We start from the raw sequence: 26,834 nt of genomic DNA on the forward strand, positions 1-26,834 counted from the left end.
TGAGGTATCCACAGCCAGCAACTTACCCCAAACAAAATCGAACTGGTGACTGACTGGTGGTCAGTTTAAGCTTTGTGAAATACAGCGATCCAAGCACATGGATGCACACAGCAAAGATCTCCGTTACAACAAGTAATTTCTGTCTGTAATTACTTCCTTTAGAGCAAATATTTAAGCCTTTTTCAAATGCAAATGGATTATTTTCAAGTGTTTTCTAAAATGCTGTTTCATTTTTTTTTAATCTAGTGCAGTGACCTTTGTTTTCCTTTGCTGTATCAAGACACGATTCACTGTAAAAACCTGACACGTAGTCGTTCAGTTTTCGACAGTTTAACAGGTTTGTATCAGTTACGGTGCACTTGGGGACTGAACAAAAGTTTGGAAGGCCGGTCTTGGCACAGTATGGTGATTAAAGGCAAACACTGCCCTTTGTTTTGGCTGAGGACTCACTCAATCACACCCATTCAAACTTGTTTCAGGCAGATTGCTGGCTGCTGTAAGTGCAACGCGTTATGCTTCTCTCATGGGCGTCACACCAACTCTGTCTCTTGGGAGGTCTTCAAATCCTGCAATGGCAGCTCATCTGAGGTGTCCACTGGGTTGTCATAGGCCTGGGAGTCCTTCCCCACATGTTGGTGCTTCGCAAAATTCACAAAGACCTGGAATATGAATGAGGAAAAGAAGGTACTGAGAGGCAAATGCAAGATAAGATTTATATATATATATATAACGCAGACAATACTGAAGGGCCTGTGGACATTTCTCTACCCATCTCATTTTTGCTCTCCCCTACCCTCCGCCTCTAAAACAAACTGAAATAGTGGTACAGACAACGGGGCGCATGTGAATGAGTTGCCAGACAAGGGCTATGAAGCATCAAGTAAGCGTCGAGCCTCACGCAGTGAATGTCAGTTTGACATCTTTGACCAGCTGAGAAAGAGAATAAAACAATCATTCTTCTCTCTGTGATGCCCATTTAATGTCAGAAGAAATCAATCCTATGGCGTTCATAAAAAGCTGTGTGTATTTCATTGTGCTGTAAACATCGCTGTGGTCCGGGCTTTTTATTCTCTTAGCATTATCTGTCTGTTGGGGTGAGGCTGCACAAAGACTTTTACGCTGAGGGGAAAAAAAAAAAAAAAGCGACAAAAAGGATCACATAAAACGATAAGAGCGCTGCCTTTTCATTAAGAGATTTTTCAGTGGCTGTGCTAGTGCAAAAGGACATGTGAATTACTAGATTGTGTTCAAAGTCTCAACAGGAAAAACATAAAAAAATCATCCAGACCAATTCCATCAGAAACTACTCAGCCTGCCGATGAATTAAAGCCTTCTTCGCGGCTACATGCTCGCCAATAAACTAAACGGGACAGAGAGGAAATGGACAGAGCATTAAATGAACTGAAATAAACAATAGCGTCCTTTTGGGCTTCTGTTTCTCAGCAGCTCGGGGTAATAAAGATACATCCTCCTGCATTTTCAAGCTTCTATTTTTAACCACCCAATTTATATAATCAGTCCCTCTATAATTCAATGCTGGTGATAAACAGAAAAAGTCTTATTAGCATCAGTCACTGCATTGTTTTTGAAGAAGGAAGACTCATCTGTAATATCTTATGTCTTTGATAGTCAGAATGCGTACAGGAGGCCTTTCAATGGCTAATGGAGTAGGCTACACTCAGTCATTCACATCGAAACCTTTAAAAAATACTTCGACGTCTGGAGAAACGCTCTTAGTCCTTTTCTTGCTTGTTAGTCGAGAAGATCAATCCCACTCTCATGTCTGCGCATAAAGCCTTGAAAGAAGCTTTAGCTCCCTCTAAAACTCCCTCTAAGACCCCCTTTTTTTTAACATTTCTCTCTGTGTCACAAAAACAAAAACAAGATGAAAAATAAATGAGTGAGTTTTAGACGTGCTGGCAGGCAGATTTCTGAACTTTGGACAGAACTGGGCTAACGGTTTCCACTCGTTTCCAGTCTTTATGCTAAGCTATGCTAATTCTCTCCTGGCTCTACTTCAAACTTCTTATTAACTCTCTGCAAGCAGGCACGTATGAAACCTTACGATTTCATTCATTTTCACTTCAACAGAGCTTTCCAGGAGTTCATCTTACTATGTGAAGCACTGACCATCAGACATAAAGTCCACGACCTTGACTTCATGCTTCTCTTCCCTTCAGAAAACCGACAGTATTATTACAGCTGATATTTCTCTTCTATTCTTTTTATTTATCCAGGATAAGTTTACTGAGCACAAATACTCTTTTCCTGGAAAACCCTGCACTCTTGGACGCAATCCAGTACAAACACACCCTAAATGTATTTGCTGGCTTCAGAGCAGCTGAAGAGCTGAAGCAGGTTGGGGTTTCCGTGCCTTGCTCGGGAGCATCTCGGCAGCAGGGACGAACGCTGTCAAATTCTGCCCTTTCACGCTTCTGACCTGCTTTTAACAAAAGGAGGCAAACTGTTTAACGTGGGGATTTCATGGAATCAAACTTATGCTTCCAGAAAGAAATTGTAATTCCACGAGAGCGGATTATGGTCCTTTGTTCACTCCAAGGTAAAACAGGCTTTCACTGCTTCTGCTTTCAAAAGAAGAAGCAACAATTCTTCCTCAAACGCTGACACTTTTTGTTAAACTATCATGTTATTGGAAGGCGCTACCTGCATATGTAAAGCTTCCTGACCTCAAAGCTCACGGAGCTGGCGGCCAGTTGGGCGTAGAAAAAGCAGAACAGCGGACTACCTTGTAACCGAGGAGCAAGCAACGCCTGCGGAACGGCCCCGGGCTAAAGCATGCCTCTGTGTGTGTGATGTCAGACCATCAGCAGTGTGCATCAAGGTCACAGCTGTCAAGGCATCTTATCAGGGCAGAATGAATAAGAGAATACGGATGACAGTAGCAACAAACACACCCTCCGCCCATCTCTCTCGGCATCTGACCCTGCCACTAGCTGATGTTGGCTTGATGTGCTGGGGCTTGCGCAGCGTTTCATTTTCAAGGCCGTATAGTTTTGCAAAGGAATTTTAAAGTACCGTTTGGACTGAGGCGACCATGGTAAATTCACGCCCTGCTTTGCGATGCTGCTTTCCTTATAATGCTGCTCTGTGTATTTAGTCAACCATCCATTCATGACCTGAGCGTCATGCACCAGCGCTGTTGAGTGGCATTTTCTTAATGACAAATGGATACAGGCATTAATTACATTACAGAGGGTACGTTTGGGTGTTTATTTGATGCCCGTTGAGGCATAACAGAGCAGGGGAAGGATGTGAATCTACCAATTAACTTGTCCCATATATCAAAGGCGTCCTTGCAGAATGTAAAATGGCTATTTTTACATGTCATCCACATGTCCACGCTCTGCCATGATGCGGCACGGACTTTGAAGTGTTCTTTAACAGCACAAGATCTTGAATCTAGTCTGTTAGCCTCAGAGGGCGCAAACCAACTGGACTTAATACAGTAGATAATATAGAAAAAAAATACATGTTACTATAACTATTCTTGATATTCAGAGTAAGTAGTAAGTGTCATTAAAAGGCCTGAGTGCATGCCCTGAGCCTTATTAGGTGTATTAGGAATGAAAGTTATCATTATTATGTAAATGTTAAACCTCCAGTTACAGATTCAAGCAAATATGAAGCAAAAATAAAATTCATTAGACACCCTATTTTGATCCTCTGTTAATATAAAACTACTGACTGGTGCAATTTTAAGCATTGCTTTACAATAAACCAAGTTTTTAAATTTGTTTTAAAGTTGCAGGTGATGCATAGCATAAATCCCTTTTAGAAATTCTTAAAGCATCAGCAGACATTCACGTTGGCTTGTAAGCACGATTACCCATTACTGCAATCTTTATAGTTCACTTTACCTGGAAATGCATCATTTAGGCATCTATAATAGGGTTGTGTCTAATTTTACTATTAAGAAGTAATAGGATGGACTGTAATTACCAATGCAACCAGAGTGAGAGAGCATGATACCTCTGATGGGGGAGTGAATTCAAATAGGACTGCTCTCGAGCATAAAACATGCAACTGCAGGAAGTTTGTGTCGAACGAGCGATTTGGATGAATTCTTCCTGCAAATATGGCATCAGAGATGAGTATTCATGATATTTTCAGCAATTCAACGTCTGTATTATGTATTTTTTAAAACTTTTATACATATTTAATAAGCTTCTTTTTAGGCAAATTCTGTGTTTTCTGTCTTGGGCATTGCTCTATTAGCTCTCTGGTTGTTTTAACTGTCTCTAATGCGAGTGAAGGCTCTGTTAACATGGCTTGTGCTCAGATCTGCACCGTGCTTAGATCTTCAATAATAACTTTGTTTAGTTTTCTTCACAAAAATGAAAGAAATGCTGAAATATACGCTTACTTCATGCATACAACCCCCCCATGAAGCTTTAGCCACAGTCGTGACGTGGTTGAACGTGTCAAAGGCAGCGTAGCTAACATTTCACATTCCTACCACACAACCTGCTTCTAAAAGACAGTTTAGAAAGTCACATTTTCCTTACAAATGCTCCATCTGCTTTGCACTGTCTTGGCCATCAGTGTTAACGCCTGAGCTGCAGGCTGGTTGGATCAATATTAATTGTAGTGCAAGTCGGGTGTTATACTATAGGTCAAGGCTCTTCTCTATAAATCACCAACTGAAAGGTGACAGTCTGGGTCTCCACAGGTTCTCCAGTCCTCCCCTCTGTGTTTTAATACTATGACCTCCAGGTCCAAGCATGATTTATTTACTGGCCCTGATCTGGTAAATATTGACCAGTGCAGAACGGGGGGCAAGTTGACGAGAAAGTTAAAACAGAGATTATTCAAGATTGGAGGTAACAGCAACGATCTGTGAAGTGCTAAAAACGGCTGAGGAGACACCACATTTGAGAGTAAACTACATCAAGTTAAAGTATTTAGCTTTTCATAAATTCCTTTCCTGTCACAGTGGTGCACTAATTGCCTCCTAGAGGGCATATTTCACTTGAATAATGCAGCAAAAGATGGTTTTATCTTGAATTAGGTGTTATCCACAAGGGGATCGTGTTGATAATGAAATGCTTCAAATCCCCACAGTATTCTTTATATCACATAATTTGATTTAAGCACAACAGTGCCACAGTACCAATGAATCCACAGACAACTCACTTAGTCACTTACTCTTTCACATCTCTCGGCAGATTTTTTTTTCTTATCGAGAACAGGCATTTTTTCCTCTATGGTTGAGTGGACCAATGACCTTTCTGGAGGTCATCCTCACCTCCCACCTGGTCATCTGCTGCTGAGCTAATGGCAGACTTACAAGACCAGACACACTCACACTCGCCTCTGAGTGCCTGATTGCATCTGGTCCCTGGGGCCATTTAGAAAACACAAGGTGAAGCCAGTTCCCAACATGCAGGGCTCACTTTATCTCACCAATCAGGGGGTCTAGCCAGTGCACTTGCACTGGAATAAAAAAAAGGCACTGGCTGGGGAAGGGTTACACATATAAATAAAAAAATCTCAGTCCAGATTCTTGGTCGATGCTGGGACCTGGCAGCTGAACTATCTTGGCTACACAAACTCAGTGCAGTCCTCATTGGTCAGTCTGACACACTAAATAGGAGAAGACAACGTGTCGGCAATGACAGATCTTTAACTCTTATCCTGGCCTGCACAGACGATCATTAACTGAGAGCACTTAAAATGCTGAATGCATTGACTGATAGCCAAATAACCTGCAAAACAGCGCTGACACTCCACAGAATCACAGTAGGACAACTGAACATGACCCTGGATACTCTGCAGTCGGCCTAAATTTGGCCCATGTCAGAAGTGAAGTTTGTGTCAAACTGTTCCTTCCTTGCTACTGAGCAAGTGGAAACCAGCTCAAACCGACAGTTTGCACTCAAGAATAATCACACAAATTATTGAACAACTCCATTTCCAGGCTCAACTGGGCCTTTTTTTCTCAACATACAGAATAACTTTCCCCGAGTAGATTCAGAGGGTGTCCAGCACTGATAACACTTCACTGGATGAAAGAAAATATGTAGTGACCAAGAAAGCTGAATGCTTCCAATACTAAAACCTCGTCCCTTGCCTTCAGATTCTACATTCATATGCAGATGCACAGAATATATGTAGAGAGAGATGAAAGAGCAGAGAGATTGGAATAAATGTACTGCTGATTTTATATAGCAGTATCAATGGACGGAGATGAAGAGATTTCAGCTGATTCCTTTTCACCTTTACCTTGGAAAAAATACTATGGAATATTGATCAAAAGGACAGTAAATCCACCTCTAGAAATATGATTGGTTAACTTGATGCAGAGAGAGCGCAGACCTGGGGAAAATTACTGAATTCGATTCAATAATCAGCTGCAGCTGGTTGAATTAAAAACGAGTTAGTATCTCTCCTGCTTTCACTTCTCCCATTCTTTGGGCCCTACCTGATCCAGAGTGGTCTGGGACACGGAGTAGTCCTCCACACCCAGCCTCTGCTGATGGCTGCTGAACTGGCTGAAGATGTTGGCCAGAACTCCCTGTGCGTGCGGGAACTGATACTGCAGTGTGTTGTGATGCTTCTCCTTCAGGACGCTGCCCGGGAAGGTCTGCTGGATGAAGTCCTCGACTGGCTTCAGCGCAGGAGGAGAGCCACCGACCCTCACAATCACTGTGTAGCCTTCACCGAATCTAGAAAGCAAGAGGCCAAGAGTTCACTACAAAAATAAAAAGATGATCACCCATGAAAAGAGGAGAAGGAAGAAAAAAGAACTGCAAACAAGCATGTAGGTGCAAATTGCTCTCGGCTTGGCATCTCTATAATGAACTTGTCTTTTCTCCTGTGGTCACGGCATAGTGTGATGGATAATAGGGTGATGTACGGGAAGACGGAGACAAGGCAGGAAGCAGAAGAGATGACAAAATATAATTGGTCTCATATTTCCCACCATTTCAATCTTCCTGGATGCGGCGAGCTGGAGTAGCAGGTGACTCACAAGCAGCTGAGAGTAAAAACAGCTTGACTTCAACAGTACGGTAAAGCTGCTCGCTGATAGATAAAGTTTTTCAAGTCAGAGTGGGTTTTGACACAATCTTCTGCACCATTCAAATGCAGTCGAGGAAAAAAGGCAAAAGAGATGAGACAGAAATTAGATCACTGAACAGATGAAGAGCCTGTGCTGGCGAATCCACTTTGAGCATTGTGTGGAAGGGAAATATCCTTTAAGCTGCACAAGCAAGGTAGCTACAGCCATAATGTGCTATAATGCTCGATTATTAATATCCCACCAGTCCGCATCTCAAATAAAACTGAATTCTGTCATTTTTTCTGGTTCATCTTGTTGCCATAAAGAGCCGACAACCTGTTAAGACTTGTGGATTTCTGGCAGCTACTGGCTGGTGAGCATGATTGGACCATTAAGCAGCAAACAGTCAGACATGTCCCTCACAAGTTGGTGGAGACCATAACAGAGGTGAAAGGAGAGAGAATAACACCAGAGAGACGACTCCAAATGTCGCTCAGTGTCTGCTGAATGTGTGTATAGCAAACCGTTTTCTAACAAAGATAAGGTGGTAATATGTCAATGTTGTGTTCACAGTGTGTTCTGCACCCCCCCAAGTGGAAAAAAAAAAAAAAAAATCAACTACGACTGCTTTAATAATCTGAACATAAGAACTCCAGGGAACCTTTAGAAAAAAAAACCCCCACCCACATCACTCACAGTGTATGAAACGTAATGCAGAGCACATATAAAGTGCATTCATTAAAGTGCAATCATTGTCACAGATGAAAGTGGGGCATGGCTAAGCTCTGAAGCTAATTAGCATTCTGCATCTTCCCAGTTGTATGCTACGTCTGGTGAGCACCAAATAAGACTCTGTGCCTTGTTATTCTGTCGTTAGCACTCCTATGACCCATTGTTTTCTGCCTAATTAATTCCCTAATGTTGGATTTACTCATGGAAATGTCCATTGTGGGCTAGTACAGCACTACATGCAATGAGAGTCAGAGGTTCCCTTGGTGGCAATTATAGATATGGTGAATAAACTTCAGGCCTACATGATGTCAAAGGGAGCAAGACAGGAAGTGAAGCTCTGTGCTGGCGCTGGGATGCACAATGCACAGTCAAAGAAAGCGTATCTTGGCATAAATTGTACGTGGGAATGCTTATTCAATACTCATTCTGATTAGCAATCGTCTTTTTAATGCTACTTTTAGTATCAGAGAACGTAATGGGACCTTCCTTTGCTGGAATTTTCCTGCATTACCTTTGGAAAAGCCAGAACACGTCAAGTGATGAGACGTCAGGAGAATATATCCACATAAATCTGCAGGAGATGGCATCCGAACCAGTCACATGCTACATCATTATAAGCATAACCCCTGACCTCTGTCTGCTGCCAAACCATCAACCAACACCCGGTGCTGCCAAAAGACCAAGGTGAGGGAAGTCTTGTGGTCTGATCCCACAGTGAAGGAAATAGTCCAAACAAAAATGGCAACGTCCACGCAGACATTTCAAGTGGGTGCAGTGCTACGGGGGAATAAAACCACACACAAGAGCGCAGGCAACATGCAGCCCCGACAGCTCTGTCCCATTTTATGATGCAACAGACTGGGTGGCATGCTATTCTGCCCCAAGCACGTCTACGTCAAACCTACTGTATGGGGAGGATCTGAGAGCTGTGCCTGCACTGTGATCTCCTCAGGGGCTGCACACCGCGGGTGATCAAAAGCATCCCCATGAAACTAAGACATACTATGTAGTACACATCATGTGGATACAACTACGGGTACCCTGCAAATATCAGCATGTTAGCGCTTAATTAAGCAACTGCCCTTTAGACAGCCCTTCAACCCTCCCAAATTACGCTTATTATACTTACCCGAGCCCTACTCAACCTTGCTATGAAATACTGTTCATTTTGCTGGGTGTTCATTTAATACGTAGGGCTTCATTAGCTCAAAATACAAAAGAAAATCATAATGATCATCAGAGCAACGCCGACTCGGGTATTACTGCACAAAACAAATTACACCACAGTAGCACTGCTTTGTGCTTCTTTAAGAAGCTCCCTTCAAACCCTTTAACTTCTTATTGTCATGACTACATTCCATCATAATATGATTATGATTCATATTTGCCAATGAAATTAGGCATGAAACGACTATTATAATCAGGGATATTACACAGTAGGACTTGGTATTTGTTAATGGGTACTTGTTAGGGTAATATGTTCATTTGGCCATTCTCATTATAAAAGGTTCATGAATAAAATTGGGTGTTTAATACTTACAACCGGAGTGAAAACACACGCACATCCATCACGGCAAGGTGCTCAGTCGGGAAGACTGTAACGATGAATTTATCTCACCTCATCACATTACGAGAGGTGTTATCACGTGGCTGCGCTGTCACCGAAACACATACTAGAGTATGTCACAACATGCTACATGTGAGCTGTTTGCATGAAACGTGAAGACACAATATCGACATGAAGTGTCCACATCCCCCTTTAACAATCCATATGTGCTTTGATTTGCCTTCGCAGCACCACTGTAGATGAGTAAAGCACATATTTTACATGAAGCGAAGCCGGAACACATCTCTCCTTGTGAAAAGCCACATAATTTTTGATGATTTGTGTAAGATGTAACAGACTGCACAGACTGTAATCAGACACCAGCACCACAACATCACAGCCATCCCCACACATCAAGCTCAATTCATCATCCAATCAAGACTATGACCATAATCTTCTTGTGTGTATTATAGCTGCCGGCTCACGAAATGTGCTTTGTCCAAGGACTGCCAAGCTCGGCAAAGATGCAAAAACATTTTGCAAAAATCCAATAAGGCCAGGAAGCAATGTGGCAAAAGGGTTTGGGGCGTATGTGGGTAATGAAATGCTGCTTGTCAGTGACAGTAAAAGGGCTTATCAATTAGCTTCCCCTCATTCTCTCTCCCTGCCTACCTTACGTTTATTTCCTTTCTGTCTGCAGCTACACAGGGCCTTCAGGCAGCACTTTGGGAAAAATATCTTCCTTTCATATTCATCATTTTTACTCTGCCTCTGTATTCACAACAAAACAAGTTCTTTCATCTTTGATACACTGCCGGTTTTGGCTCTCCTTAAATAAACTCTGCCTGCGTCGGGAAAGGTAGGCTCGGATATGTTAAAACGGAGCCTGCACTGCACTTCATGTTCATAACAATAGCATGGCATGCTTTAAACAATTAATTAGCTTTTAACTGGCGACTGGTGAATGAAAAGCTAAAAAGCGAAATCTTTGCAATTTGGGGTTGAATGCAGCCTGAGAGAAAATAATGAATGGATTATGGTTAAAGTCTTGACTGCACCATATTGTCACAACTAATCCTTTCATAATATTTTACATTAGAGATATGATACAGCGGCTCAGCACAGCATGGCAGAGACACAGTAATGTCTGCACTGCTTCTTCATTTTCATTATTCTGCCTCAATCCTCTCCCCCACCCTGGTTCGCTGGAAAGTCGTTCTTCCATGTAATTTAAAACAAACAACAGCCAGACACAGATAAGGGCATGACAGGCAGAAAATAATTCTGCTGCCTTCCTTCATCTGAGGGAGTCTAGAAAGGTCACCCTCACCACTGCCAAACCTTGTATTTGAGTCCGCAGGGGGGAGGGCGGACGAGGGGCAAGAGGTCACAGTGTGGCTTGGGTGGTCTGGTGCTTTGATCAGGCAGGAAGTCATCCAAAAAACCTCCTTAGTTCCTGGAGGGGGAGCTCACAGAGCTGTAGGCAGACGCTCCACAGGCAGTGTGAGGACAGAGGGACGGATGAATGGATAGAGGGACTGACAGGTGATCTCTGTCCAATCAGAAAAGGACAGCTTTGTATGTAAGAACGCATTCAAAAATGCATTGATTGAAAAAACAACATATTTGTCCCAGTGAAGGCTGACGATTGATATACTGAATGAACTTCCTTCCTCATTTTATCAGGTTTTATGTGCCGTAGTTTCTCTGTGTTTCACCTGGGTGCAAGATTTCCCCTCAATGACTATCATGTCAAAGTTGAGGATTACCACCACCAACTGTCAGTTGGTGGAACAGCACGAAACTGTGGGCAGAAATGAATATCCTGTCATCTGCATCCCTGTGCACTTGCTACCAGAGCACAAGACACAAACCAAAGAGGGGTCCGCTCATCAAAACATGCTGTGGCGCCAGTGTACCTTTAATACAATACATTTCAAGCCCTGTAACCCACTAAAACTGTACAGCTCATGGCGGTCGTGTGCTTGCTAACTGGGAGTCTCAACGGAACAAGTGAAAAGTGTAAGTCCAGTGTCAATCATTCTGGTTGGAGTGGAAAATTCACTCACAAGCTTGGAAATAGTTTGACAAGCTAACTTAACTCAAGGTCCACCGTGACATGCGGTTGAAAGCTTTGGATAAGAGGTTGTGATTGGACCTTGAGTTAAGATTATTGTGGTCAAATAAAATGGTTTAATCTGTCCTTTGATAGTTTCCAATGATTAGTAGTGACAGTGTGCCTCCAAGATGTTTAGGTGCAATATTGTGCTTGAAAAACTAATCCTCTGTGAAGGCCATCCTCCGGCCTGTAAAGGCTATTACGACTGGACATTCAAACATAGCTCAACGCGCACGTCATAAAACATCTAAAGCCACGCGGCAATTTCTGTAGACCTTGAGGGACCAAATGTAGATGCAGATGCTTGTCTTGCTTGTCAGCACAAAAAAGAAGCTATGACAGAACTATTGTCTGTACAAGAACCCACATAAATTAAAATCCTCACCAACTACCAAGGGTAAAGATGTCGTATATTCTGAGTGCAGACAGCTCAGATACGTACGGTACATATACCATCTGTGTCTGTCAGTGTTCTTGTAGTCTTAATTGCAGCTACATTGCTGATGCATTGTAAACCGTAAAGAGAATTATTTTGTCATCCATCTCCACGAGTGACACGCACTTAAAAGCCGTAAACTACTTAGTTAATGGTACACCTGCAGAGCTGGCGCGGAGTGAGTGGGAAGGAGTTTATTGGACTTCTCAACGTCAACTTCGGCGGACTGATCCAAACTTTTAGACGTCGCTCTTGTAAAAACTCTCCAGCGCGCACACCGCATTACCTTAATGCATTAACGGCACTTTACCCCCCACTTTTATATCATGACGTGCTTTAAGCAAGGAGAAAATAAGACTCCAGGCTTTGGTGTGTGCTTACTGCAGGTACTCTATGAAGAGGGGATATGAATGATATCAATCAGTGAAAAATCCTGCATCGGCTAGTGGGTGTCCTTCCTAACTGACAAGATTATAGGGGAGCTTTGAAGCTGCTTTTATTGGTTCCTCCACTTCATTTGGGTTTACTTAACACCTGGGAGCTTTCATACCAGCACACTGCTGTACTAAAGCACTATTTACAGCCTCTTGCAGTTTTTTTTTTTTTTTACTTATTTATTCTTCCCTTCCCCACCAGCCTTTCATAAATTCCCAGAAGTGTGATTGATTTGAGGGTTTCAATAGCATGACAGGTAAGGAGGATGGTTTTTAATGGCCGTGGAGGAAGATAATGAAGGGGATTCTTAAAATGGCCGCCCTATTGCTCAGATTCCACCGGCCAAATGAAATCTTCAGCCCCTCTCACATGCTGACCACCTCTGCAGCAGTTTAAATGGGCTATTTTGGCTCATTTGGGCCTTGATTGATACACAGAGGCGGGGTTGTTAAAGCAGCAGAAGGGCATCTTGGTGATAAAGACAGGGTCACCACTGAACTAAAGGGGGCAGCACTAACAAGCACTTGGATGGCTGGGTTGGAAGCCCTGCCACCTGAGAGAGGCACAGGGAGGAATAAATAAGGGTAATATGGCGAGAGGTTTTTGAAGGAGAGGAGGCGACGGGGGGAGCGAGGACCGCAAATGTGGGAGGGTGAGCAATAGGGGGTCAAAATGTGAGAGCTGCCCCCGCGGTGAGATTCTGCACTCCTTTCAGGGGCTTGAGATGAGAAAGAGATGGAGACGTTGGGGGTGGGGGGTGGATGGAGGGCAAGTGGAAGAAGCAGCAGCCCCAGCTTTGCAGGTCAGCTACTCTCACCATGTGACAATGGCGCACACCACCTGCCACCCCCCACCCGCGACACCCCTGCTGTCTGATGGAACTCTTCCCATCTGCAGACTGGCAACAGCTTGTGCATTTGTGACAATCGGCCCCTCCATTCCCACACTATGGACTCATATGTGGACACGAACACAAAACACTGGATGCTCAGCGCCGAGCTGGACTGACGAGGCTCACGACGACTTAAAGGTGGTTGATCACATGTGAAACCAGGGGTGGGAGCCAGCGTATGTGCATGCATGGGGTGAGGGTACATAGCAGCACAAACATGTGGCGGGATAGCGACGAGAAAAGAAAACAGAGAAGACAGTCCTTAATTGCCTTTTCAGTCATTAACAGGGTCCCACACCTCATGAAACATTAATTACACCAAGCGCGGCGGAGATAGGGACGCTTAATTAGAAATTATTCACTGCGTGGCGAGAACTGAGCGATAGCATTTCAGCAGCATGTAAATTGTCCGTGTGAGATCTAAAATAAGCACGGTGAAAATCGGTGTAGACGTCATGCTTATCTGGCTTCCTCTCACTTGACTGTCTTGTGAAGTGTGATTCCCTTTTACCTGATAGCATGTTGAGTGAAGTAGGACATGTGTTAACCCTCTGTTCTCCTCTCTTGTTTGCTGTTTCTTCCCTCCCCCCCACCGGCCCCCCTCGCTCCCTTGGCTGTTACCTATCCTGCACCTCCTGCGTGGTTCATAAATTATTTACACCACCCGGCTTGTCCCCCTACAGACAGGATGTAATTGACACAGAGGACCTGTCAATTACCCTAACATCTGGGAGGGTCTGATTGGTACATCGCTCGCCCACTTTAGCCCTTCGCCTCTCAACTCTCCCTCGTTCTCACTCATTTTTAGCCCCATCTACAATCTACCTCTTCCCTCTCCGCAGTGAGACAGCGGCCAATCATATGACATTAACGCTCTTGATGCGTAATACCCTTGACACGGTTGCCCCCTCCTTGCTGTTTCAGGCATTTCCCCGAGTCCCCTGCACAACTTTAAAAATGGTCTGCTCCACCCCTCATCCCAGGTGTATTGATCTTTCTCTCCACCCAACGATTGCCACCACATATTCCTGCTGTGTGTGTAGCTCTTGTGTGTCTGTGTGTGTGGAATGTCCTTCCTCTTACAAGATCACACAATGGAGTGGTAATAATGTCACCAGGCTGTACCTAAGGTAATGGATGGGCCTCCCTGTTACATGCAGGGCTCGGGGCATAAGTGCTGGCCTTGGGAAATGTCAGAAGAATATCAGAGAGTGGACCTGAGTGCAAAGAGTTAAAGGCAGAGGATATCTATGACGAAGACGGTAACAAAACGCATTAGGACATGTGCAAAGCCTATTAAGGGTGTGCATATGGACAGGGACGGTAGAGATAGAATTTATGAGTCTATAGAGAAACAAATGTGAAACTGAGATAATGGTGAAAGACATGGGACACTAACCTCGTGCCCACAGTCCTGACTGTCTGCTCATGTGAAATCAATGCAATCGTGTTGATGAATCTGCACGAAAGAATTGCTTTTGCTTACGGCAGAGCAAAATACAACATATGGGACGTATATGTGGTTTAAACAAGACAAGAGGCTTCCTGGTAAGCAAAACAAATGAATCCATTATTGTTTAATATCCTCTATCTCTGAAACTCTGTTGTATCTCAGTAAATATGAAGCCACAGCATGCAGCTGGTTACCACAGCTTAGCATAAGAGCTGTGATCAACACATTTACATCCTGTTTGTTTAATCCATACAAAAACCAAAGTGTAGGGAACATGCCAGGCTAGCTGTTTCCCCCTGTCTTTAAGTCAAGCTAAGCTAAGTGGCTTCTGGCTGTTGCGTTATACTGAACCCGCAGATTTGAGAGTGATATCAATCATCTCATCGAACTCTTGGCAAGAGAGCAGACAGGTGTACACACCAAAATACTGAAGTATTCTGTGACTGTTAATGACATGTGGAGTTGCTTCGTGATGAACTGTGCTCTTCTTCGTGTATCTTGCACAGAGTTCTGTTTCGCCGCAGCAATAAATGATTAAAGAGTATGCAGTCTTTCCTTTTTCTTCCTTAAAAAGCTTGAATAATTTTCTTTTATTACCAATATACATTGTCTTATGTTATTTTTATATACAGTATAAATAACAGAAGAGCTCAGTGGGAGACAGGGATTTCTTTCATCTCATTTCAAGGAGCTTCAAAGATTCTTTTTTTTTTTTTTTTTTTTATTCAGCTCTTCATCTAACACGCTCGGCGGTGAAAGAAGGACCCTTACCTGTTCTTCAGATGCTGGATGCTCCCTAAACACTTGAAGCGACCGTTTACCATGATGGCCATGCGTGTGCACAGTGCTTCACACTCCTCCATGCTATTGACAGAGAGAGAGGGAGAGGACATTTGGCTGGATGAATGAAAAGCAGCAATAATCCCGGATGCTTGATTGTCTTCTTTTCCAGATTAAAAAAAACCTAACATCTTAAAATGGGTCTCTTTGTGATGAGGGTATTTTTTGTAATGGCCGTCCTGCTCGTTCAAGCAGATGAAATGTGCAGTGGTTGAGGCTGATACACCGATAACAGACGGTTTAAGAGAGGGTAAAGCTCAATGTTAGATTTCGACTGACTTACTGAAAGTTTTTCTTCTCATTTACAATCTAAGTTTGGTTTCAAGCTTTTTTACATGTCTGCTTTGACACCTTAAATGGACGACAAATTTGGTAATTAGCGGGAGAGGAAGGGACCATCTGTAGTTCTTATTATCTCATTTTTTTCCCCTTTCGGTGTTGGGCTGGAGCAGGAGTCATTTGTAGCTGAGGCAAAACCTGTGAAGCCTTTCTGAGGAATGGTGCAATTAGGATTATGACTTTGTAAAACCTGGTGAATCTGCCACTTAACAAAACACAACCACCTGGTCATGCCATGGACGATTGGGTGCAGCTCAGCCACGCTGCCTGGGACGACAACAAATGCTTTTATTTCTCTGTGCAAAAAAACCCCCACATAATGAGAATAATATATTCCGAAGGATGCAGCAGCGCAGATTATTCACGTGCACTGCCAGGAGCACAAATGATTCAAGAACCCAGGCAAATTGGTAAACGGTGAAATGAATTGACTCGTGTGTTGTTAAATGTTCCATACCGACTTGGGCCATGAAGCTTTAAAATTCGCAAAAAATGAGACGTTTACATTTTTTTTTCTCTCACTCACAACTGTGTCCAAAACTGGCCGATACTACAGAAGAAAAAGTTGGCAAAACTAACTTTGCTCCAGGAAGTCTTGGATAATGAAAAGACTCCAGCACTGATATTGACAGTTTTTCTTTTCATGGAGGGGAAAAAAGCGCCAGTCAGTCAATATGCCCTCGTGCTTCATGAAAGCTTTATAGCAGCCAGTGTGTTTCTGGCAGCCAATATTAACTGCCACACAGAAACAATACCTTTCAACTAAAGCGTAACTCCAATCAATTATAATTACAATATTTACAGCTCGCGCTCGTTTTTAGGGACAGTTCGGGTGATACACTTTCCCTGGTGAAGAGTCAAAATATCTGGACTCCCGTCCTGGCGGGTGAGGTGTCAATCCATCCCAGAAAATCAATACATAAAGAGCCATGTTGCACCTGTGTGATGTGAGAATGACTGTGCGTCCCTCTTTGATGATACTCAGGATGCAGTCCCACAGGAAGCGCCGGGCTTTGGGGTCCATCCCAGTGGTTGGCTCATCCTGCAATGAATGCAACCTCTTTAAAACTGCTTCCATTACACTCCACCTCAGCACATCATTTAAAAATGGAGGATGTCACAGTTTACCCATTTAGGGCACAGATCTACTTTTAACAGATCGTTTAATGATGTGTGTGTGTGTGGAAAGACACAGAGATGGGTGACAAATAAAAGGAAAATCCTGAATTAATGAGTGGAGAAAAGTACTAATCAACAACAACTCCACACCAAAGAGGAAATATTAGCTGTTCATGACGATTTCCCGGTTAATTTGTCACCCATATGTGTCCACAAACACACAAAAGTACACATATAAAAACACAGACATACATAGGTAAAGTCTGGGTGAACTATTCCCATTTCCACACACTCTCCAGCTTAATACAAAACACACACACACACACACACACAGTCTCAGTGACTTGCTGTTTCTTTTTCCTCAGGGCTAGTCTGTCCATGCATGATTAGAGAGTGACAGTACTCAGTCCATTGGCTGGTTTCGTTCCAGGCCTGGTTCTCCCTCACTAGCAGAGTCCTACAAATCCCAAGGGGTATTTTCATCACCGTGCCCAATGTGTCCCTGTGCAAACCCAACGTGGCGCAGCCTCAAGGCTGCCTGGGCTCCCTGGGCGAGCACACAATACTGAAACTGACACAGACACTGACAACACAATATCCCACTGCCTCTAAGTGAAGGCTAGCCTGGCTAAAGGCGAGTAAATAAGTAGGTTTGGAAGAGTGCAGCTCGACGGGCAAAGCACTGAGCCAAAAAACAGAAACGGTTGGAAAGATTATTCTGGAAATGTAATTTATTATGGATTACTCATTACTGACTGATTACTCATTAAACTGTTATTAGCGGTATAATCTGATGGATTGCTTTAAATCATGCAAAGTAATGCATTTATTACATTTTCTGCATTCTACAGGCAGCAAATTAAACAGCATGAAGTGGCTTAAAAACTTATTTATATAACACAACATTTCTGCTTTATTAGACCATGCCATGTGGTGGGTGGGACGTGGGACAAGAAGTAAAAATTGCAATAATCTTTATGAAAATGTATATTTCGGTGAGGCCCCTGAGGGAGCCCCCAGTGTGATTTAAGGTCATTAAAGTTTGTCCCTCATAATAACACGGCCGGAACTTCCTAATGCGCATTAAAGCTGCTTAATTGAAAGCATGTGATGCAGTGCATTCTGAGTCATGGCTTCATTAATCTTCCATCAGTGAGAAAATGCTTTTGCAGTGAGTTTTAAGTCCTGATGAATAGGAGTTTTAATATGTGCAAACACGGTTCTGTGCGCTCCACGTTCTTCTAAAGGAGCGGGTCTCGAAAAAGAAAAACAAAGAATTAAAACATGACCAGTCAGTGACCCCTGAAAAATAGTCCCCCTCTCATCCACAAGTAATGTACTTGTAATCCTCTGGGAAATTCAGTAAGGATTTACAAGATTGATCCCAATCTTGTTTTTTCCTCCTCCACACTCTTGAAAGCAGACGTTACCCCAAATTCCTTCACTCTATCATCTTCAGACTACAGTCGAGTCTCTGTGTGCTTGTGAGGAGGAAAAGAACTGATCTGCTGTAATCCAAACATCTGCACGGCATCAATACCGATTTAAAGTATTAAACTCTTAAGTCTTAATGAAACAGCAGCGTGTTACATTTTCACCGCGTACAGCACATCCATAAAGATGTATCTCACCAGGAAAATGACAGGAGGACAACCAATCAGGGCTATCGCCGTAGAGAGTTTGCGTTTGTTCCCGCCGCTGTAGGTTCCCGCTGACTTGTTGGAATATTTGACCAGCCCCAACTTCTGGATCCCCCACTCAGCCACCTTTTGAAGACAGAAATCAAAGTGACCAAACACATTACGGTGTCAAGAAGAGCGTTTGCATCATCAAACTCTCCGTGATGGATGATATTTTGGCTGGGATCTCGAATGTATTTATGCTCCGTGGTTTTCAAGGGCAAGGCATGACAGCTGGCATCCCTGTAAGACCTTAATCACAGGCTGCTGAGCTACTTTACTCTTCTCCTCGCTATTAAAACAACATCTCCTCAAACAGCTGCAATCAGGAACATCACCAAAGCGCACAATATGAAAGGAGATGTTTAGATGTCACAAGGAAATGACCTGCATTTCATTTCCAGTACATTTCTTCCGTTTACCAAATATGCAAATATGACTACACGTGGTCTTAATCCGGATTGAGATGTTACAAAAAAAAAGGCATATCACAATGGGCCAAAGTAAAATGAAGAGTTAAGAGAAGTGGGTCCCTTTGCACCACAGCTCAGAGATCAAAGCCCTGGCACCAGGTCTGAGGCCTATGGTCGCCGCCAGCCTCTTCCTCTTTTGATCTTACTGTTGTAGAAGAAGTAGTGCAGGGAGGCCGCACAGGGCCGGCCACACCACTGGGCTCGGTGAATAATGTAGAGCCATAGCCCACAGCTGCTGCTTTTCGACCACCGGCCATTTTTCATTATGTATGGCTTCTCCCATTGAGGTTATCTATCACTCCGACATGTGCTTCGGCTCGCCCTACATGCATTCTAGCTGAAAAGCATTTTGATGGTCAAAATAAATAAAAACATTGTGAAGAAAAATAAATATGTCTTGAAGAAGCACAACATTTGAGCTTTTTTTTTTTTTTTGATACTCCGACTCATCTACAGAGCTTATTCAAGTTAAAGATGTATTCCTTCACATCGCCAGCCGTGAGCGAAATAATAAGTTACCTCAGTTTTTAAAAGCACAAGGACAGGAAGTATAAAAGGATGCAGCGGTTACCATGGCGACCTCCTTTTCTGGTACCCCTCGTAGCCTGGCGTAAAACTCAAGATGCTCTTGTCCAGTCAGGAGTTGATCGATAGCATCAAACTGGGGACAATAGCCCAAATTCTGGTGCACGTCCCTCATTTCCGTTCGTATGCTGGGAGAGGAGGACATATGAAAGACGTGACAGTGAGGTGATTGAGAATATATCAAACATACAACGAGAAGACTCAGAAGGCCAAGAAGCATACACTTCACTCAGAGCCGAGCCAGTCAAGGACTTTCTTTCTCTTTGAAACTCTTCCAAACTAATATAGAGCAGCAGAGCGGCTCATTTCACATTCTGCACTTGTGGTCTCAGTAAGCGTCCCAAAAAGTCCGCCTAGGACACGAAAAGCCGATGGACAAACACAAAATGTGGCTTTTCCAGGCATGTAGCTCCAACATGCACCTTCTAGAGGCAAGTATAATAAAATCAACAGCAGCTCTGGATGCAGACGCGCCCTTTCCGCAATCTACAATATTAATACTTTAACCTCCTGCAGGCAAATAACAACTGTTAGAGCTGATTTTCTGTCTTCTTTTTACAGCTGCTATTTTTTCTTTCTTTCTTTCTTTCTTTTTTTTGAAGATAATATTGGTCCCATTTTTTTCCCCTTGAATGTTATTTTCCAGGAGCGATTGTCAGCCTGAGGAAAGCTAAATGTGATTTGATGTGTCTAGAGGCTGCTGAAAGGCCATAGTGAACTGAAAGCTTTACTGATCTAATATTATGTTTTGTTTGCTCTGATAAAGGTTGATGATAACAGTGGGTTATATAGCTTTTGGCTGGATCAGGTTAACCCATCCCACCACAGCTCTCTAAGCAGCTTCAGCTTTTAGCTTGTTAGCAACAGCTGGATAGACTCTACCTCCGTATGTTAAACTTTACCAGTTTACACTGCACTGCAAAAGTCTTCTTAAAGGAATAGTTTGGCATTTTGGCAAATATGCTTACCACTATCCCTTTCCAAGAGGTAGAGTCTTAACTTAGCATAAAGACTGGAAGCAGAGGGAAACAGGTGGCCTGGTTCTGTCCAAAGGAAAAAAATCTGCCTCCCAGCACCTTTAAAGCTCACCAACGAACACGTTAAATTTCACACTGTAGGCTATGTTCACATTCAATCTGTACACAAGTGAGAAAAAACTTGAAGCTGTGGATTTAAGAAGGGTTATGTGCTGTATTATGTTAATTAATGAGCCTTAGAGGTGCCAGTTGGTGCATTCTTTTTACCTTTGGCCAGGCTTGATGTCTTTATACTAAGATAAGCCGAGTTAATTGCCAACAGGCTGTGGCCTCGAACCTTTGGAATGAATGCAAATAAGTGTATTTCCCCAAATATTTAACACCAGACACATAAACACACACAAAAAAAACAGTCTTAAAAGTCATTGAACACGATCAGAGCCGAGGCAGTACACTGCTACTGTCAGTCTGTTTTTGTCTTCCACAACAAGAGACGGCTGGTGAGCCACTCCTGGCTGTTAGCGGCCTAGCTTTTGAAAGCTATTCATTGTGCGCGCACAATTCCAGCTAAGAGACACAAACGTCAGCAGAGGACTTCCAGTTAAGAAATGCTGCTGCTTCTTCTCTGCCCATCATTCCTCTTGCCATTTCACAGAAAGCGTAATGAGCTGAAAAACAGAAGCGTGGGCGTACACACATCTGCTTTTCCCTCTTTTCGGTTTTTGTTCCCCTTATAGGTCTTCGGGATCTTTCTTTGATCTCTGTTACCCACATTAATCACTATTAACACTGCTGTGTTCTGCGTGTGCTCTATTCAGCTCTGTGTTTAACACAAAGTCAATTAGCAGATGTAGAAATGAACACCTATGGCAACCTTTGTGATGCAGAAAAAAAACAAACAAACAAAAAAAAAGCGACCGCAGCTTCGACTCAACCACGCCGGGCTGTGCTGCCTTGTTGTTTGTTCCTAAAAATAAGGAAGAGCAAGCCTTCCTTCGCTCAAGCGCTCCAGTCTCATATTGCTGGTGTCAAGGTACTTCTTTGGCATGTACAAAGATTTCTTATGACTGATTCTGTAACGCAGCGACAAAAAACAGAGCAAGGTACAGGCTGAGGATGTGAAAAGGAATGAAATATGTGCGAGAGGCAGCCGAGTCTTCGGCATTTCTGAGAATATCGCAGTGGGGAGACATGAGAGAGGCAAAGTTGAAAAGGCAGAGACGGCAGAATGTATAAGAGATATCGAAACTACCTAGCCAACAAAAAAAGACTGAGAGTAAGAGAGATAGAAAGCTGTGTTACACAGAACGAGAGAAGCTGAGAACGGGTGTGAGCTATAAAAAAAACCCGCTTTAGCTCGATCCCCATCTGAGCAGCCATCTTGGGTGGCTAATTATGATGAGTTACTCTGTGCACTAGTGGGAGTTAGCAGCTCACCTGTATCCATTTAGGAAGGCCTCTCCACCGGAGACTGGGATGTCTCCTGTCAGCATCTTGAACGTGGTGGTTTTCCCAGCCCCGTTGATTCCCAGCAACCCGAAACACTGATGGACACAATGGGGAGGCGTCCATTAGGAAAACTGTGTTTTGTAGCTGCAAGCCTCTTTGGAAACCAAGTGACAATGGTGCTGGATGACGCTGCAGATATTCTGTATGTAGATGAGTTTCCTATTGAATAAATATCCACTAACCCCTTTAATGAAGTCTATCTATAGACGTATAGATGTAAATATTTGCTCACTACATCCAAATGAGGCTACAGTTTATAGAGCACGCATGACTGATTCAGGGTTTAGCAAAAGAAGAAATTGATATTTTTATGGACACAAACAAGACAACAAACACTAAATCAGCACAGCAGGCACGCAAACCCGACCATTCCCAGCAGCATTTCCTCCTGCCTCTGTAAATTTCGACAACAAACACCATCCCCTCGCAGTCTTCTCTCCCTGATGCTGCTGATTTTACGTCCCTCTGGAGGGCACGTGGCAGGAAGTTGTTTCCGCCGAGCTCCGTGGTCATGTGACCCGCCTGAGGTGCTCTGGCATAAATATTTGATTTCTGTCATTCATTGATCCCTGCTTGTTTGTGACCTGTGCTTGTGAATGCATAGAAAGAAGGCTAAGCTTGATGTAAATAATGCATGGAAATGCAGTGTGTGATCAGCAGAGCCCCGTGAATGACAATATTCCACTGGCATTTACATTGGGCTTTGAGTAAACAGTGGCAGGGCGGACGGATACCGCAAGAAAGCCCACCTAATACAAGCGCCTGTCAGCATTTGAGATGATGTTTAAATCAAGCTTCCAGTGGTATAGCGTGTGTGTGGGTATGTATAATGTATAACACGTTATGAAAGGCCTCCACCAAAGCCAATGGTCCACTCTTATGATGTGAAGATCTGGAAGTGTCACAGTCAATATTATTGTTGTTTCTCGTGAAGCGTAAAGTTCAAACATTTTTCCATAATATCTCTGGGTGGAGCTTCCATAATCAGCTGAACGATATGTGTGTATCCATACCTTAGTTTGAGAAAAAGCTGCATTTGTGGCGATGTTGCAGTGCATGAAACCACTGTCCCCGAGTGCTCTCTGCATGGAGTTCGAGCAGCTAACCCAGAGGATTAACGGTACCCGTGAATGGGGATTGTGACATGGAGTCACTGTATTCCTACGGCCAGCTTTGCTTTGTCACATTGAACTTTACTACCATCTACTCTGTTGTATTTGGTTAATTCAGCTTCCCCCATCACTGGGTCCTCATGCCTTCCTTTCACAGTTTCCGTTGCTCTAGGAATGCTCTCCTACTTGCCTGCTTGTGTGTTTTCAGCACACACATGCTTGGCAGTAGCTTAATGGTAGGAAACAAGCCTGATAAGGAGATTAGTGTTCCTCACTAACGCCTTCTCTAAGCGGCGTTTGGACGATTCGCCGGAGTACAAAGAAAAACAGCCAAACGCCTTTTCAAATCTTCGTGAAATAAAAACTGGAAATCGAAGCCCAGACAGAGAATGGATGCTCACTGCTCCTTGCTCTTGTGCGTCAATATTTTGTAAATATTGCCATTAATATTCAAATTTTACATGAATGTATTTAATTTAGTCGATTCTTTTCCAAATGGTATTTTCACAGGCATCAGAGGATTAAATACTTTCTCTAAAAACGGGTGCTGCCGATTCACTTTCAAAGTAAATGTGCAAATTCTTCTAGCATGAACAAAAGCAAACAGCCTATAGGCTTGAAAAGGTGCTTGTGTGATTCAGCAGCATTTGGCTCACCTCTGCGGCAGGTACGCCCACACATAGCCTGTCCACAGCAGGAGTGCTCTTCCGAGGGTATACCTGCAGAGAGCAAACAATAAAATGAATCAACCAGCCAGCCAGAGAAAGAGAGAGAAAGAGGGCAAGAAGGCGGGAGGCAGGGGAGGGTGGGGAGCAGACAGTGAGAGAGATCGCAGAGACGATAGCATGAGAAAATATGAAGCGATAGCCCAGAGCAGCAGGGAAGAGGAGAGATGGAAGAAGCAGGCGGAAAAAGGAGGAGGGAGGAAACAAATGAAGGAAACACACTTTAAGAAGAAGGAATAATTTGCAACTCGGGGGGGGGGGGGGGGGGGGAGAAGAAGAGGACATGAGCATTAGTATTTCTGACTGCAGTGACAGTATTCATGAGGAAATCTGTCTCCACTTTGAGTGCCACTTCTGTACCCTCAATAACCTTCAACACACTCACAAGTCGACCAGCATTTCATGTATGGACATCAGCTTTAGGTGCAGCTCTGTGCAGCGGACCCAGTGAGGCGAGTTAAAAAGCACGCTGTCCTTCGTCTGAAAAAGGACTTGAATAAATCTATTAAACATGGTATGAGTCTAAAAAATCTCCAGCCACACCGGGGGCCATGTGTGGACGTGATGTCATGACACAATGAAAAACCAAACTGCTGGATGGATAAAAAGTACACAGAGTACAGGGACAACTTGGATTCTGTTGTGCTTTGAGCTGACTGCTAATGTAATGTTAGCATGACTACAGTTAGCATTAAAATTGCATGTTACAGCAGCATATTAACAGATTTTTATGGCCACTTTTCAGAGGGTGGAACAAGCTTCAAAAACAACATTAACACATGATTATGTGAAATAGTGGAAATAAAGTCAAATTTTCATTCTCCATCTTGCTCTGTTTTGGTCTTCACCAACTCCTGAGGGCACATCAGGGCATTAGCTTCTAAAGGCTCCACTAACTTTGAGTGTGTGCCATTTTTCTTTTTGGCTGAAAACAGCTTCCTGTTGCTGCTGGAAGACACTGATCTGAGCACTAAAAGTAAATCAAAAACAGCAAAACAGTAAGATGAACGAGGCTAAAAATCTGGACCCATCGTTTACACAGAAACATTGATGAAGTGCAGCTTTAATAACTAATATATTCTAACGTTTTGATGTTTAGCTTGTAATACTTAGTGTAACATTCGCAGGGTACTATGCAATATTAGCATTAATTGAAAAACAAAAAAGGCTTTCGAGCGATTCTGTTCTAAACTGTTGGACATAAAGTGTTGGACAAAGCCAAATTTGGACCTGTTGGTGTTGCTACATGAAAAGTTCTGGACTCAACAGACTCATGAAGATTCAGCGTCTGGAGACCATGAATATTTATGCCAATCGTCATGGCAATCCTGTTGAAAGCTGTCGAGATATTTCACTCTTGACCAAAGCGTCAAGCCTGACAGATCGTTACAGACCAACACTGCCGTCCCTAAAACTTCTACCATGGCTGAGAAAGAAAACCAGACCCCATGGGACGCAAAATCCCATCTCTCGGGACCAAGGCGAGGATAAAACTTCTCAAATTCTGATTGTGAGTCAGTATCCTGCTAAGATCACGGAGCAACACTGGAAGTGCGAAGGCGGTTGATGTTCCTCACATCTCACTTGAAAACTTTCCATGCTGCATCCACATCTTTCCCCGCTGACCAGCCTCATCCACGCACATTTGCATTCAAGTCTGTATTCCGAGAAAATCTCACCATCCGAGGCAAAGAAACCCCCCACTTGAAGTGAGCACGACTGTTATAATCTTAAAAAATAAAAAAAAATAAATAAAAATACAGCGGGGCGAACATTCGACAAAATGAGGTATTTAGTGCATGAGGTGTTTTTCCACATCCAAGACTATGTTCGGGTTTGATATGTTTTCAAAGTGGTTTGAAAGCGGCGTTGTCTTGCTCGAGCATGAAAAGACAAGACAAGGCCTTTGTTGTTGTTGCTGAGTGTGACAGTAAAGACATTTAGCATTCAAAATCAAGGACAGCGCTGTGCCCCTTTGAGTTATGAAAAAGTGACTATTGCTGTTTTTGGGGGTTTTTAAAAGTTGAAAACATAGTTCTCGATCAATGCTGTGTGTGTGTGTGTGTGTGTGTGTGTGTGTGTGTGCGTGTGTGTGTGTGTTTACGTGCCTGCACGCCGGCGTCAGAGACCGAAACACTGAACGTTCATTAAAACAGACAGTGACAGCGTGCGTTTCTCAGTGTGAAGGATACATTTCCTGTATAGAATCTCTAGACTAAATATCCGCCATTAAAAAGTCAGCAGTCCCAGCTGCATGCGGAGCGCTACCAGGCAAATGTAAATTTAGAGCTGCCACTTCAAGCCTGACAAACAATGACATTGCATTTATTTCACAGTTGGCACATCAAAAGCATTTGATAAAAGCAGGAGTTGCATAGATCCACCATTCTTCCAGTGCCATCTGGCAGCTGCACTCAGTACTTATCAACCTGGATTACACATACTACTTTTTACTGATAGTTTGCAGTGCTAAAGCTACATCAAAGCAGCAGATACATGTAAGGAGGAAGGCAATTAAAGGATAATTCCCCTCTGACTGGAGCGCCACGGCAGCTGTCACGATAAGCGGGGCGACGTCTAATCAGATGAGACAGTTGAGAGAGTGTGATGGCGGCAGTTGTGCAAAGCTAAAGTATAGATTTAGGTTGGAAAATCGCAAGCTTCAAAACACCCAATGCTCCAGCACAGGTAGCAAAGCATGACACTGACCCTGCTTTATTAAAAACGACTCTCCAATATACGGCCCTTTTATTCCACATATGGCTCACAGCAGTGTTCGGTGCTATCCTGAGGTACCTAATAGCATCATTTCACAACCTCTGTTTTTTTGTCTGATGTGCCA

General features: G+C 43.3%; 1 protein-coding gene across 1 annotated transcript in view; it reads right to left on the reverse strand.

Moving 5' to 3' along the window:
- Positions 1-320: 320 nt before the first annotated feature.
- The window catches only part of LOC143316892 (phospholipid-transporting ATPase ABCA1), a 128,237-nt gene continuing 101,723 nt past the window's right edge, over positions 321-26,834 (reverse strand). The window contains exons 42-49 of the mRNA XM_076724670.1: positions 23,924-23,986; positions 22,084-22,190; positions 19,656-19,797; positions 18,564-18,698; positions 16,752-16,855; positions 15,406-15,498; positions 6,443-6,686; positions 321-659 (exon numbers count right to left, since the gene is read on the reverse strand). Coding sequence (XP_076580785.1) covers positions 531-659; positions 6,443-6,686; positions 15,406-15,498; positions 16,752-16,855; positions 18,564-18,698; positions 19,656-19,797; positions 22,084-22,190; positions 23,924-23,986 — 1,017 coding nt within the window. The 3' untranslated portion in view covers positions 321-530. The remainder of the gene's footprint in view (positions 660-6,442; positions 6,687-15,405; positions 15,499-16,751; positions 16,856-18,563; positions 18,699-19,655; positions 19,798-22,083; positions 22,191-23,923; positions 23,987-26,834) is intronic.

This window comes from Chaetodon auriga, chromosome 24 (assembly GCF_051107435.1).
Source record: "Chaetodon auriga isolate fChaAug3 chromosome 24, fChaAug3.hap1, whole genome shotgun sequence".
Lineage (NCBI taxonomy): Eukaryota > Metazoa > Chordata > Actinopteri > Chaetodontiformes > Chaetodontidae > Chaetodon > Chaetodon auriga.